The sequence below is a fragment of the Protopterus annectens genome, chromosome 5.part0 (genome assembly GCF_019279795.1).
Source record: "Protopterus annectens isolate FY-2018-M chromosome 5.part0, PAN1.0, whole genome shotgun sequence".
NCBI lineage: Eukaryota > Metazoa > Chordata > Ceratodontiformes > Protopteridae > Protopterus > Protopterus annectens.
The window spans coordinates 1772316596-1772333578 of record NC_056735.1 but is presented as its reverse complement, the minus strand read 5'-3'; the positions used below and the strand labels follow the sequence as shown (position 1 = coordinate 1772333578).

At 34.5% G+C, this 16983-nt stretch overlaps 1 protein-coding gene across 2 annotated transcripts in view; it reads right to left on the bottom strand.

The window, feature by feature from the left end:
- The window catches only part of DSCAM (DS cell adhesion molecule), a 3720739-nt gene that overhangs the window by 606798 nt on the left and 3096958 nt on the right, over positions 1-16983 (bottom strand). For both annotated transcript variants that reach the window (XM_044071570.1, XM_044071571.1), the window contains one exon: positions 15785-15902. In XM_044071570.1, coding sequence (XP_043927505.1) covers positions 15785-15902 — 118 coding nt within the window. The remainder of the gene's footprint in view (positions 1-15784; positions 15903-16983) is intronic.

Here is a 16983-nt window from a genome sequence, read left to right as displayed (position 1 = left end):
CTATTCTAGATAGGTCCAAATCCTTATCTGAAACTTTAAATTGACATTTTTTGTTTTTATATAGTTCAGAAAAGTGAAACCTAAAAGCATCTAAAACGTCCCCTATATCAGATACTTTTTTATTGTTTCTTCCTTCATGAAACACACTCACAATATTATTTTCGATAGAGTATATTTTAATTCTTAATACTAGATTATGCATATACTTTGGAGAAATCGATAAAGAATTTAATTTTAATTTTTCTAAAGCTAAATTAGTTTTGTGGGTTAGAATATCATTATATTTTTTATTTAAGGAATCAATTTCTTTTTTCTTGTTTAAGAGAGTTATTGTATTATCATTATTAATTAAAATGATTTGTTTTTGCATGTTAGATAATTCAGATTCCCATTCCTTTGTTTTATTATTAAACCATGTAATAATTCTTCCATATAAATAAGCCTTTAAAGAGTCCCAGATAATTACTATATTCACTTCACTATTTAGATTTGTATCCAAGAAAAAAATTATTTCTGAATCTAACCAAGGTTTAAACTAATTTAATTTGGTAATATAGGCCGGAATTCTTTTAGTGTAGGACAATTTTTTAAAGTCTACCTGTATTTGAAAAGTGAGTGCGCTATGGTCAGAAATAGGACACGGGATTATTGTAAAATATTATATGTCTGTTTTTAGGTCTTGAGATTTAAAAATTTTGTCAATTGTAGTACGAGTCTTATGCCCAAAATCACAATGAGAAAAATCCAGCGAATTATTATTTTTAAGATAAAATAAATTAAATAACTGCAAATTATCTATCCATTTTTTTTATTCTTCCCTATAGGAGTATTACAAAAAGATTTTTTATTAGAAGTTTCTGAATCATTGAATAAACAGTTAAGTCCCCCTCCTAAGATCAGACTACCCTTGGTTATAAGTTCTAAGTGTTTTTTTTTTATTGTTCTTACACCAATACCAGGAAACTAATAAACATTAACTTACGTCCATATCCTATTACTTTATTTTATTATTATAATCGATAGAAGACCTTCTTTATCCTCATAATTATATATAATTTGTGGAGAGATAATGCTTTTCTTCCATAATGTCAATACCCCTCTAGTTTTTTTGACATATGAAGAGTTGGACATTCTTAAATATTCATTTGGGTTCCAAATAAAACTATCATTACTTTTAAAATGGGTTTCTTGTAGAAAGATTACTTGTGCTTTATTTAATTTTAAGTATTTTAATAAATTAGATCTTTTCACTGGATTATTTAAACCATTAGCATTTAGGGAAAGAAAGGTTAATTCTATCTTATTTTTTCAAAAGTTTGGAATTTTGAAATGGTAAGGTAATAAGTACTTTTATTATCTAAATCTTGCATATCCTTCTTAAAGAAGCTGAATTTTAAGAGTACATTACTAAGTTTCATTAAAAGATAGAGCTTAAGTTTAAATTGAGACTTGAAAAATAAGAAAAAATGTTTAAAAGAATAAGTTAACTTCAGTCAAACCTTTATCTGACATGGAATGAAATCCATTCCTAATCTGAGAGGACAAAAATATCCAATCAGATTATCCATCATACAAAAGATTTGGAATTATTGCCTAATTTGAGGCTCCAATATATGAAATCTATTTGTATTTTATAAATTAATTAGTACAAGATAACAAATATTGATGTAATATAAACTAAAATTATTAAATATTTAACAGAAACTGAAAGTCTCAAAAATCTTTACAGTCTTTACCAACTAGAAATAGAAACCTGACTAACACTAAATGAAGAAGTTTATCAAATTATTTTGAGGTTAATGTATTATAAGTCTTATGTCGAATTCAAAAAAACTTTATGCTTTATCTATTTTTATTATGAGTGAAATTGATGTTATTATAATAAAACTGTTAATTAAGTTGATAATACCTATTAATCTATGCATGTTAATGGCTAAAAGATATTGGTATACTAATAAATCATTCATGAAATGTAATAAGTCATAAGACTCTAAATAGATGAATTTGTAATAGTCATCATTTCATTAACACTTCTGACTATATAATTATATACAGTTAGTCAAATTTTAAGCTTCACACACTAAAATGTTATCATTGTCTCATTATTCCATTTTCATTTTATAGAAACTAATATGATTTACTGTCATTACCTCACTTCTGTTGGTGTTTGAAACTATATTAGTAAATCTAGTACCATATAACTGGAATGTGCTATATTTACCAATTTTAGAGCAATGGAAAAAGTAAGTTGAATTTACTGCTCATCTAATGTTTACCATTGATGATATTCCATTAAGTTCCGCCACAACCTCCTGTAGCATCCAGAATTCCGTATTTCCCACTATTTAAATTCTCATCTGGAGAATTGGTTATGATAACATATCAACCCAATGAAAGCTGAATCAACTCATGGGTCATTACATTTTGCTCCTTAACTTCCGTCTCAAAACTAGTCACCTGCCTAATGAGTCACTTCAGGTTATCACACATAAACATTAAATATCATTATTTTTACTGAACTCTAATCCTCAGCAATCCCCCAGAAAGCTGCACATGTCTATATCTTATGAATAATAAATCAAATAAACAGATAAAGGCCATTCACAAACAATGACAGCTAAGAAGTATGATTATATTATCAGAATATTATTTACTTTGTTATTACTAAAATTACTTCCTTGTCTTCATATTTTCCCACTGTTAATTATCAGAATCTTCATTTGTCTGTTTATGACTGTTCAGTTAACACCTACCCATACATTCTCATATACACACATACATGCAAACACACATACAGACACTACACACAAATATATTCACAAAGAATTAAATTTTAGTATTCTTCTTATTAACCTTGTATTATTGTTGTTGCCCAGCCTAATAATTGAATTTTTTATAATAACTTTACCTACCTCTCAATTCCACAAAACCTTGTAAGATTACAGTTTTTTATCTCCAATTCCCATCTCACCAGTCATAAAAAACATACGGCCTTCTGGTAAATCACCCAGGACTATAGTCATCAACAATGATGATATTTAAGATTTCCTATTGTTCAGAAAATGTATTACTAAACAGATTCTGCTTCCTAACAATAAATAATATTTACTATGACAAGAAACAGGGAATGCATAAATTGTAAGATGTACCATTAAGGAATTAATGTTTTCCTCCTGAATCAAATGGTAGAGGGAGTGTATGTGATAATATTTTGTTCTTGGCATACTGCGAGTAATATTTCTAGATGCCTTATTTCTTTATTAAATGCATTTTGTCTGCAGTCTTCTCAAGGGAAGAACTATCACTCTAACCTCTTTTTCCTCCTTTCCTTCTCTCCCCTTCCCTCCCTCTCTCCCTTCCTCTTTTCCCCTCTCCTCTCTCTCCCTACAACTAGCACAACATATCCATAATTGAGTATGTTAGTTCACATCAAGAGCATAAAGGACAAATGAAATTAAACATATGACTTTTTGTAAAATGTCCTATTTTCTTAACTCTAAATAAAAGCAACAAATAAACATTTTGCTATATTAGTTAGAATATGAACCATTTCTTTTTGACAAGAAATATTAGAAAAACTGAGTTTCAAAGTATTTTTAACAATGTTTTCCACATTCTTTAACTCCTGCCTCTATGCATAATATCGCTACATCAGTATTAATTATGCAATAGTCATGCCGACTGGATATCAAACCAACAATGAGAAGACCTTCTTCTCTTTACTCTTGCATGTAAATTCTTTTGAGATAAAACAGCCGTTTTTCAAAGTTTTAATTATTGAGAGGAAAGGTTTCAGTACAAAACTTTCATTAATACTTGAAATTCGTACAGCAGCTTGTCACATACCTAAAAGTAACCTAACCTCCACAGATCATTCTTAGCTGTGGGATGCATTTCTGAATAATAATTGAAACTGTTGGTCGTCTAAGGACTTCATAAATGTTCAAATATTTTAATGATTAAACATACATATATGCAAGCATTATAGCTCTCTTTCATTGTATGTTTTTTAAGAAGTGCATAGCCTGGTATCAAATCTATATACCGTTTTAATACTTCATGCTTCCCCTTCCCTACACATTGAAAAGGTAATTTATAGAGCTATTTGAAAAATAAACTATCTAGGTCAGTGGTTCTGAAATGATGAAAGCAGCCTTCCATGGAGACCCAAACATGATTTAGGAGAGGTTCAAGCACGTCTGAAATGCATATTTAAAATATTAGCTTAACAATACTTGTGCAGGTAGGGTAAATGTAAATGAGTATAAGTAAGTAAATATGTGCATCAGTTGCACATTTCTAGTAAAACAGTTAATACACTAAGCCATTATTGACTATTTCAAGTTTGTATCTGTGTTTTCTGTTTGGGAGTCAGTTTATTTTTGTACAAAACAATATATTTTCTTGGGGATGGAGGAGCTACATTTCTAATGCTGATGTCTAGAAGGGTCCCAGCAACTTTTTAATGTGTTTGAGGGAGGCTAACTGTGAAAAGTCTGTGAATTATAGTTCAGATTACTACCTTTTCGGCATAGCTTTTCGCACTATATCCGGCTTTCAATATCAACAACTGTTTTCCTATATAAAAGATGAGTAAATTTCAACCTATGTCTTGCATGATGTGAATCTTTCTCTAGGCTGCATTTTCATTTGTGTTGGCTGATGTTTACAAGTATACTATATCTGGCAATGGTTCTGTAAAACTGCATGCAGATACAAATACTTTTGATGTCACAAGCTGAATTTTACATATGTCAAACATACAATAAGCCAAGATGTTCACTTATTTATTATGTTAATGTATTCAGAATGTTCGGACATGACTGCCTCTTTAATTTGCATATCACAGCTTACGTTACTATGGAAACCAACACAGTGCGAAAGCTAGATGCAGGATTAACTGATATTGTTTTTAAACTAACAAACTTTTAAATATATATTAATGTTCTACATGTCCTCTAGGCAGAAGCCAACTGCCAGAAAACAGCAAGTAAATAACATGAGCTGTATGCTCATTCTAAAAGAGAAAAGGCAGGAAGAAAAATGTGTATATATAAAGGGAAACTATATACATAACTGTTTAGGATAACACTCGGTTCACTGTCAAAAGCGATCTACTCATATCGCTTGAATCTAAGCATCTAAACCATCACAAATTCAGTCAAGGGAAGACAAACCTCCTCATTTTCATAAACATAGTTCGAGAATGCATTTCATGAAGGAAGCCACTAACTGTCAGTTTTGAATGCTAAAACTCTATTTCAAATCAGATGGGATGATTATGTGTGAAAACCAGATTCTGACAAGATGATACAGTTTAAGGAGTTGTCAAACACATTTCCGTAAATACATAAGCCTATAAAACTAACTCCTATGATTAATTTTCATGTTCCCAACCATATATCTGAAATCTTAAACCCATTAAAAGGTTATAATCTGAAATAAAGCAAAACATGTAGACACAGAATCTATCAATGCTAGATAATATTTTAAAGAGTTCTACTCATATATGGGAAGTTTAATTTTAATTTATGTTATATATTTCAATGAAGAAGTGAGTATAGGAGTATTTACAGGTAAAATAAATTAGTAATACATACTTTTAGATGTTCATGAGCATTTTAAAGTGTAGGTTGATCTTTGAGAGAACTCAAAAGTCCAAAACTTTTTAGACCAGTCATTAGCTTCTTCTTTTTTACATCTGACCAATTAATTTTGTCAGATGACCTTTTGAGAGTTGAAGATGGTGGCCATTCCATTCCTTCTGGGATTGTAATGATATTTTTGTTCTGGACAAAGGAAACAGCTTCTTTAATAGTATTAAAAGTTCTCAGTTCATTTTGATGAGTAATTTTGATTTTAGCTGGGTAGACAATTTGGCCTTTGATTTTGTTTTGCTTTAATAGTTTTACTAATGGCCAAGAGTTTTTTTCTCATTTCTAGAACTCTTGTGGAGTAATCATTGTCAAACCTTATTTGGTTTCCTTTAAATGACAAACGACTTTTCCTCCAGGCTGTTTTTAGTACAAGTTCTTTGTCTAGAAAGGATAGGAACTTCACAATTATTGACCTTGTTGAAGCATTAGGAGAAGAAGGTATAGGTTTTCCAATAGCCCTGTGTGCTCTTTCAATTCCATAGGATAAACTTTCTTTTAAATCCAAAATTTCTGGGAGCCAGGCACTTACAAAAGAGATGATATCTTCTCCTTCGGACTTCTCAGGAACACCGAAAATTCTGATATTAGTTCTCCTTTCTCTATTTTCAGCATCATCAACTTTATCAGCCACTTATTTTGTTGCAATATGAGTTCACAGTGATATTCATCTTCTTTTAGCCTTCCATCTATAATCTCTCAAAGAGGATCCGATGTCCAAGATTTTAGATTGTTGTTTCTGGAAAATTTCCTTTAAAACATCTGTTTGTTGTTGACAGTTTACCTTTAAATTTTCAAGATTATCAGTAAATCTGTCCATCTTTACAAATAGTTCCTGAAGAGTGGCTGATATAGACTGGATCTCTTTTTTTAGTGAAGAATCAGAATGTGAAGTTTTTGAGTTGCTCATCTCTGTTCAGGTAAGTAATCATAAAATTTGAAGGAAAATCTTTAAGAAGACCCTTCGAAGTTGAATATCTAGTAGATTATAGGCTCTGGAACAAATTATTCAACTTTTAGACAATAGATAATAGAATTTTAATTAATAATTTCCCTGTTTTCTAGTAACTGATGTGGAGCTCAAGAAAAAAGCTGTTACCAGTTGGCCATCTAGGCTCCACCCCCCAGCAGCAGTTTGAATTTGTGACTGTCTGGATTGTTTAGGATGTGTTGGAGCAATAAGTTCCAGGTTTTGACTATTTTGTTAGATTAGAAGGAGCCTCCATAGTAGTTATGGGATTTATTTACCTTTAGAATTAATTGCATGTGTTGGCTGCATGCCATAGTGTTATGACACAGCAGGTGGTGTAATGAACTTGCTGAGCAGACTGTTTCACCATTTTTTACTTTTTTCTTGGATGTCTTACAGGAATGGACCTGCTGCACATCTGTGTACAGCAGGGGTGGCTTGTGCTATTGGGCTGTCAGACTGCAGCCCGCAGCTGTAAAACATAACAGAAAAGAAAATAAAAAAGAAAAGAAAAGAAAAAAAGAAAAAAAATACAAGTCACGGAACATCACGCATGCGCAGCATTTCCGATATCAGGACTGTCTGGAGCATGCACACAGAATCCAGACTGTCTCACCAGCAGTCTGAATTAGGAAGACAGCAATATCACAGCAATATCCCAGAAGTCTTTGCAGTTACAACTGCATAGACTAGAAGGGGATCGGACTGCAACATCCGCAGGCTGGGTAGCACCCAGCTTGTTTGCTCTCGCATGAAGAACTAGGATGAGCCTTGCGTGCTTTTTACAATGGACCTCACTGCAGGAGAAGGTGCAGGCTTTTTACAATGGACCTTACTGAATGGATGTTACTGCTCTGTCAGGTATGGAACTGCAAGAGAAGTGTGTGTGTGTGTGTGTGTGTGTGTGTGTGTGTGTGTGTGTGTGTGTGTGTGTGTGTGTGTGTGTGTGTGTGTGTGTGTGTGTGTGTGTGTGTGTGTGTGTGTGTTTTGACCCTGTACCTTGGGCCCAGGAGGCAAGAGCCTGAATTCCCTACCCCCACCTTTTGTAAAAAATGTGCAGATGTTTGCCTCATAGTTTTTCTGTTCCTCATAAAATCTGTGTTTTCTGTATTTTTGTGTCTTTACATAATCAGTAGTGCAGTGGTAGCATTCTTGCCTGACAGCTACCAGTTCTCTGGTTAGATTCTTGGCTGGGGTGCCTTCTGTGTGGAGTCTGCATGTCCTCCCTGTGTTTGTGTTCGTTTCCTCAGGGTGCTCTGGTGTCCTCCTATCTTACAAAGAAGTGTGTCTGAAGTGTTTCTTCCTGGGCCTCTGCTGAAAATTGGCTTTTGTTCCAAGTCAGACTTTTCTGGTTAACCAATGTTAAATAAATAAAAATGACAAGCATTTGAATTTCAAACGTCATTCTTCAGAAAGTACATGGTAACATAAAACCTTTTATTCTAGCAATTTTCTAAGTTTATAAGATGGATAGTTGAAATTTGTCCCTATTTTTGGGATTGCATTCTCCCTTTATTGGCTTTGTCCAGGTTTTTTGTGCTAAGGTTGAGAGCTATGGTAAGAACTGAATTCACTGAATATGTTTGGGGGCTATATTCCCCCATCACTGTCTTTGTCCAGGTGTTTTTTGCTAAGGGGGTGAGAGCTATGGTGAGAACTGAATTCACTGAATATGTTTGGGGGCTGTGTTCCCCCATTATTGGCTTTGTTCAGGAGTTTTGTGCTAAGAGGTTGACAGCTATGGTGAGAACTGAATTCACTAAATGGTAGCCATTTAAGTTTCAGTCTTCCTCTCTTTCACAAAACAGCTGATTTGGCATAGTGGTGTGTTGCTCTGACTGTTTTGCACAGGGTCCTGGGTTCAAGACTTGGCAGTGAAATGTATGGTGATAACACAGAATTTTATTCTAGCAACTTTCCAACATTATACAAGCAATGTTTAAAATGTGTCCCTAGTCTTTGGGTGTTTGTCCCCTCCCCAATAAATGTTGGCTTTTTCCAGATTTCTTGTGCTGCAAAATTCAGAGATACAGCTGAGTGTTGAGTAGATTTTAAAAGGAGCTGATAGCTGCAGGGGAGCAACAATTTAGTGCTACTTATACTGAGTCTGTTGCACAGTTAATAGCACAACAGGTAGTGTACTCGCTTTTGATGCAGAAGGCTGTGGGTTCTACTCCCACAGTAGGTAGATGCATTGCTGATACTGTACTGTGTTGCAAAGGGGTGGATGCTGCAGTCCTTTTTGGAGAAGATACCTAGTAACTACAAACCTATTATCAGTTTGCCATCCATTCCCTATTGCAATATTACTAGCTTATAATTTTTTGAGTACCAGTAAGAGTGAAAGGGAAGGTCTACAAGAGGGTAGTGAGACCAGCTATGCTATATGGGATGGAGACAGTGCCATTGACAAAAAGGCAGGAGTTAGAGCTGGATGTGGCAGAGATTAAGATGTTACAATTTGCACTGGGTGTGATGATGATGGACAGGATTAGGAATAAGTATATTAGAGGGTCAGCCCAGGTTGGAAGGTTTGGAGACAAAGCCAGAGAGGCAAGATTACATTGGTTTGGACATATGCTATGGAGGGATGCTGAGTATATTGGGAAAGATATGCTAAGGATGAAGCTACCAGGTAACCGGAAAAGAGGAAGGCCTAAGATAAGGTTTATGGATGTGGTGAGAGAGGATATGCAGGTGGCTGGTGTGACACAGCAAGATGCAGAGGACAGGAAGAAATGGAAACAGATGATCTGTTGTGGTGACCCCTAACAGGAACAGCCAAAAGATGATGATGATGAACATAGGCAATTTATTCCTCAAGAGCAACAGGCACTTTATTTGTGGATGAAACAATGAAATATAAAGTTGTTTGCTAGCGGCAACCTCTTCATTAGTTACAGATCTCTTTAATGTAGAATTATTTAGATGACTTTTACTTCTTCAGAGATTGTGTATATTTACTGATACTGGTGGACTGTAGAAGTTTGAGTAGACTTTTATGATGGAAATGTTCTGAATTGGGCAGTTTTGTCATTATTGTTGCATGCATTTTCTTTCATTGTTTACTGGAAAAATGTTCAAAACAATAAATTTAAAACAACCTCTAAAACTGTACTGTATTGTACAAGGAATATAATTTAATACAATCAGAAAGGTGTATCAAAGAGCATGTGTATGTTTCATGTGCAAGAGGCCTGAAATTTGAAAAAAGCCCAAAGTTAATCTTTATCTGCCACTGGCAAAATGTATTTTCTTTGAATGTGGGTTTCAATGCTGTTTCAATGAATGTGTTTCAAGGGCAGAGAAGTTTTAATGCTGTCTGTTTTCATTGTGAGACTGCAGTCCTTTGTTTAGCAGATATCTATTAGTGTTTGTGCTGAAAAATGCAAAATAAAACTTTCAAATTAAGTCCAAATCATCGCAGAAGTAAAGCAGTATGCACATTAGTGTTTATGGTAAATGGGGTGAAGTAGCCAAGAAATGGTTCATTGGAATGGCTGCAGGGGGGAGGCTCCATTCGACCATGATTTTGTAAGGGGGGCAAGGGCGGCAAACTCAAAGACAGCCCCGGCTGAATTATACCTCTCAACTATCCAGATTTTTGCAGAATGAATAGATTTTTGCTTCTTATTTTTGGTTTGTTCTTCATAGAATTTGTGGTTTTCTGGCAAAACTTTTAGGAATGAAATCACTAAATAATGACAAATACTGAGTTTCAGACTTAACCTTCAGAAAAATGCATGCTAAAGCAAGACCTGTTATTCTATCAACTGTCTCAGTTTATACAAGAGCAATTTTTAGTAATGTTTGTGTGTTTCCCCAATATATTTGGCCTTGTCCAGATTTCCTGCATTAACAGGTTGAGAGGTACGTGCAAATAAATTGCTTTATAGAGTTAGGCATATCCAAACCTCTCAACTGTCCCCGATTTTGGCTCAAAATATTGCTCTTCCCCTAATAATCCCTCGGCAAAATTGTAATTTTGGAAGAAAACGTGGAGGGTTTACAATTAATAAATAACTGTAAAAATCAGAGTTATAGATTACTTTTATTTCAGAAATGCACGTAAATTCTTTTATTTTGTCAGCTACTCAAGTTAGCAGTACTAATATTAAAAAAGTGTCTCTTCTTTGACAGGTTCCCAGCTGTATTGTGTGACTATTTTATATTTTTGCATCACATTTTTGGTCCATTTTTCATAAAATTGTGTTCTTTGGCAAATTAGTGGCAAATCATTAAAGACTGAACTGAAGTTAGAAAATAATGACAGACATATGAGTTTCAGATTTCATACCCTTCAGAAAATTCATACTAATGCAAGACCTACTATTCTATTATCGTTCTACGTTTATAAGAGCAACATTTAAAAATTGTCCTTATTTTTGAGCCTTTGTCCCACTTCTATGTATGGCTTTGTCCAGATTTCTTGCTCTGAGGTTGAGGTATGACAAGTGTGTCAGGGCCATCACAATCAGCCATAGACATTTCAAATTGTGACATACTTGTTGCACCCCACTCCCCCATGTAGTGACTCTGGATGTGTCCAAGCAAGGCAAGGAGCAGTTATGCAGTGTAGGTGTGCAGAGTATCCCCCCATCCAAGGTAGACACAAGTACTACAGTAGCTTTTCATCTGTCCTTGATTTTGGAGAATGTTCTGGTTTCTGTCATATTTTTATACTGTTGATTCATGCTTATTATTCAGAAAGCCTCTGTTGCTCTGTGTTTAAGTAGCAATGCTTTAATGACCATCAGGTAAGCTTGTCTAAGATTGTAAGATGCAAGTAAGCTTTAATAAGCATACTGTTAAAGAACAGCCAACATTGAAAGCCTTTCTGTTGTTGCCATGCAGAGAATACTTACAAAACTAGATAATGTATAAGCCTGGGGTATTGAAATGCATGACAGTATTTGTAATAAAGGACAGAATTACATTATTTTAAGAAGCTCATTACATTTGTTGGAGACTTGCAGTCATCTTTGCAGGCATTACCTGTAAACTAAACAGAATGACAATCTATCATGTGTGGTCCATAACCTGTGCAGTAATTCTTTAAGCAATGTATCTTGAGTGTGTTTCTTGTTTGATTTTCATTTTTTAATTTGATCATGTTTTCCCCATGAAACAAGTAGATAGTTGTTGTCAGGCAGCAGGTTGTTTTTGAATAAGAAACATTTTTACAAGTGGGGGCATCACAGAGATTGCTACTTCCGGCATGTTACTTGGTCCTTTAATAAAGCTGAATATAAATTATAATTAGAACTGCAGTGCAAGGAGAAGTGATTTGAGTTGTGCTGCTTGTTTTTCTTGCACTTGATTTTGACTGGCATTCCAGTAATGTATTTAAAAAGTAATTTATTTTTTCATGCCTCACAGCCTTTGTTTCCATCTAGATATTAATTAAGCTGTCATGCAGCCAATGCATTGAAATATTTTATTTCTTCTACACTTCATTTTGTCTTGATTGGACTCTCATGATGACAGTTTGGCACCCAGGGCAGCGTATGTAATTAAAATGACAGTTTTCAGGGTTTGAGCATAGCTCCTCCTCTTTCTAGTTGGCCACACCCCTTCCCATTGACCCCACCTATTCAGTTGTCTCCTGCAGACCCCCTTTGATTTGAAGTCACCAGCCACTACTGATGTACAGACTCTGTACATGGACCCTACACATTTACTATTCTGCTTGCTTTACATTCTTCTGTGTAGCATAAAGCTTATGACACCACAGAAAGAGAAGACTATACAGCATAGCAGTACAATGCAGATTTTATTTAAGAGCTACATCTGAAGTGTTGAGTTATACTTATCTAAACTTGGCACTTTAGCACTGCAGTTTATGGGAGTAAATGTTGCTTAATCTTGTATTTTACAGTCTTGGTTAGCTGTCATTGCACTACAAACAGCAAACCAGTTTTGGTAAAAATAACTAACCTTTCAAATGGTGTTATATAACTGCCAAATTATGTTCACCCTTATCACAGAACTACATATTAAAGCATGAAAAGGTTATCCTAGGAAATTATTTTGGATTAAGAAGTCAGGCAGAGTTTGTAGATGGCTGCTTTGTGCTGCAAGTAGATAGATAGGTATCACTTACTATTAGTTGTATTTCCTGATATCTATTCCTGATATCTACAGTAACAGTAACTTTTAACTTTTAAAAGTTTTTTTGAGTTAGGGATCAGAGACTGCTGGGATTAACTGCTTACCAGTTCTTACCAGTGGGGGATAGATGGGCTAATGATCACTTTTTAATTGACTGATACAGCATAGTACATCTAACAACATTATACTAGAGAAGTAGCTGGCATAGATGGTAAACTGGCACATGTAACTTAATTTTACAATGGGAGAAGTTGGTACATATGTATCCTGGTGTGCCTGATTTTGGTATACTAAAAGAACAGTTGCCACTGTTGCTGCCCTGGCTCACCTGGCTTTCTTTTATTAGAGAAGGAGATGATACGGATGCTATCATGTTTACATGTCTTTGGTATACTAGAGGCTTTCTTTTATTAGGGAAGGAGATGATACGGATGCTATCATGTTTACATGTCTTTGGTATACTAGAGGCTTTCTTTTATTAGAGAAGGAGATGATACGGATGCTATCATGTTTACATGTCTTTGGTATACTAGAGGCTTTCTTTTATTAGAGAAGGAGATGATACAGATGCTATCATGTTTACATGTCTTTGGTATACTAGAGGCTTTCTTTTATTAGAGAAGGAGATGATATGGATGCTATCATGTTTACATGTCTTTGGTATACTAGAGGCTTTCTTTTATTAGAGAAGGAGATGATACAGATGCTATCATGTTTACATGTCTTTGGTATACTAGAGGCTTTCTTTTATTAGAGAAGGAGATGATACGGATGCTATCATGTTTACATGTCTTTGGTATACTAGAGGCTTTCTTTTATTAGAGAAGGAGATGATACAGATGCTATCATGTTTACATGTCTTTGGTATACTAGAGGCTTTCTTTTATTAGAGAAGGAGATGATATGGATGCTATCATGTTTACATGTCTTTGGTATACTAGAGGCTTTCTTTTATTAGAGAAGGAGATGATACGGATGCTATCATGTTTACATGTCTTTGGTATACTAGATAAGCAGAAGGAATGATGGAATTCAGGCAAACCTAAATTCATCATACTAGATATCCTAGACAAGCAGATGGCACAGATGGCACCCTGCTCCACCTATCATTGTTAGACTAGTGAAAAATTTGGCACAGCTTTTATCCTGGCACACATGACTTTGGTATATTAGAGAAGCAGTTGGCATGGATGGGATTCTGGAGCATCTAACCACCTCATTATACAGGAGAAGAAGTTGGCACACATGGTATCCTGGCACACCTAGCATCATTACACTAGAGAAGCCGTTGGTACAGACTGTATCCTATCACACCTAAATACATTACACTACAGAAGCAGTTGGCATGGATCATGACCAAGCATTTAACTTCATTAGATTAGTGGAGCAGATAGCATGAATGATATTCTTTTACATCTTACTTCATTATTCTAGAGAGTAATTTGTCACATATGCTATGGGTGATATGCTGATGAACCTAAATTCATCAAAAAAGAGAAGTAGTTACACATACAGTATGTTATATTAGCACATATATTTTATTATGATAGAAAGGCATTTGGCACAGGTGATACATTGGAGTGTCTGTCTTCATTGTACTAGAGTAACAGATGGCATGCATGACACCCAGGTGCACCTAACACCATTATACTAGAGAGATGTTTGGCACAGATTACCTCCTGGCACACCTGACTTCATTATATCAATGAACATTCGACACATATGATATCCTGATGCTCTCAACTTCATTATAACAGAGAAACAGTTGCCATGAATGGTATTTTGGTACACCTAATATCAATTATACTAGATAAGCAGTTGGCATAGATGGTATGCTGGTGCAACTAAATGCATCATACTAGAGAAACATTTGCCACAGATGTTATCCTGGCCACAGAACTTCATTACACTAGTCAAACAGTGGCACATATGATACTGTGGAGCACCTAACTATCTTATACTAGAAAAACACTTTGCACAAATGGTACCTCGCTGCATCTTTGTTGTAATGGAGACATTGGCACAGATGATATCCTCGTTCATCTAACTGCATCATGCTAGCAGTTGGCATGGAAAGTATCCTGGCACTCCTAAATTCATCACTCTAGAGAAGCATTTGGCAGGGATGAGGTAGCATTCAGCAGAGTATACCACTGTACAGTCACAAACACTTTCTTTAACTATTTTTTTGTAAATTATCTACAGTACAGATAAGTCTTTAGCCTGGACTTATAATCACCTGAATTCGCTTTCACATGAATTTGCTTTATTTTCTCTTCCCCACACAGCTCTCTCGTGGGATTGATAAACATTTTTCCTGTTATAATGTTCTATACTGTTCTACACAAGAACAGAACATGTACCATATTTGCAATAATGCACATATGGCACATAAAATTCATTTGAGTCTGTTTTTCATCTTCCATTTACTTTCATGCTGGTATTATCAATCGGCCTCATGAGACAATATGCTACTACCGTGTATGCTAAGGCTTGCTTCTTTAGCTATAGCACTCATGTTAACATCTTGTATTAATCACATTGCTCCTAATTCTTGTACTTATCATATTATTATTTTTCTGCACGTTGTTTGATGCATATATAATAGGCGCACAAGATTAGAAAGATCACTTCTATATGCTGTAATTTAATAAGGCACATTTATAACAAAGTAATGCTTTAAATGCAGCTTCAACTGGCTATATGAAAAAGCACAATAGAGTAGGAAAAAGGTCATTGTCTGCTGAATGCTGCCCGGTACTAAATTCTGAATTTTATTCTCCTCAGTGCTTATATGGAATATAAGAAATCAAAAGCAATTATGTGGAATAAAAGCTACAATTAGGAAAAAAAGCATGTTCTGATGATGACTGTCTTTTGATTCATAATTATTTAGTCCTGAATGTATAAAAAAAGATTGCAAAGGAAACATGAAAATAAAGAAACAAAAAGGGTAAGTGATTTGAAACTTATTGCTTTGCAGGCCTTTCCCAATCTCAGATTTGGCCACATATTTTGAGAACAAGCATTACATACAGTTGCTGGTTACCTATCCTTCATCCACTTGACAGTTGGGGATGGATCGCCAACTCCTTTGCAGGGCAGCACAATGTCACGCATCCATGGTGTGGTAACTGTGCCACTGAATGTAAGAATTTTGGCAGAAGCTGTTAAAAATGCAAATGAACATTATAGTTAATTCATAACAGTATTCAAAACCTATTTTGGAAATTAACACAGTTCAGAGGAATAGATTTTTACTTTAACCCATGTTAATTCACACACACACACTGTATATATGTGTGTGTATATATATATATATATATATATATATATATATATATATGTATGTATGTATATATATATATATATATATATATATATATATATATATATATATATATATATATATATATATATATATATATATATATATATATACATACACTTCTTCGCACACTGCTACCCTGTCACTGAATTTGTCTACTTTGAAACACAGAAATTGAACTTTATTGTATGATTGTTTATACAGTGTATTCTTAATCTCCATATAATACTGAAAATAAGGTGGTTTGTTACATTTTGTCACTGTGTTTATTTATTATGCACTGTACAAATCATACCTTCTGTTGCTCTAACCTGCTGTAATACATGGAAGCAAGTCTTAGCTCTGTGTGATTTATATCAAACTATTTAAAAGAGATTAATACATTTCAAACTAATCTGATCTTTTAAAACTTCTCCATAACGTGAGGCAATACACTGACCTACATATCAACAAATGCAAGGTGTATTCTAACTGGGGATTTGTGATCGATAAAAGAATAGCAATGAAACAAAGAAGAGGAACGTGATAGTCTTTATTTTTTTTTTTCCTACATCTAGTCCATCATACAGTGATTTTATCTTTAATACCGGTTTTATATTATCATCCACACCTCATATATTATGTCTGAGTTGGCTGCTCAAATGCTTCATGGCAGTGCTTTTCTTTGACAGATTTCAGTTAAATGCTGAAGATATTTTTTGTGGCAAAATCACAGAATCAAAAGATTCCCTTTAACAAATTTTTGCATAAGCTGTCTGGCCTTCATAAAGCCAGTATAGGGAACAAAATATAGACCTTGTCAAACAACCTTGTAGCAGCATCCAGATAGTATGTTCATCCTCACTGCGATGATTATTAAGGCAAATGAACAGTAATCCACAGTAATGCCTGGGTTCAAGTACAGTCCCAGACAAAAACCT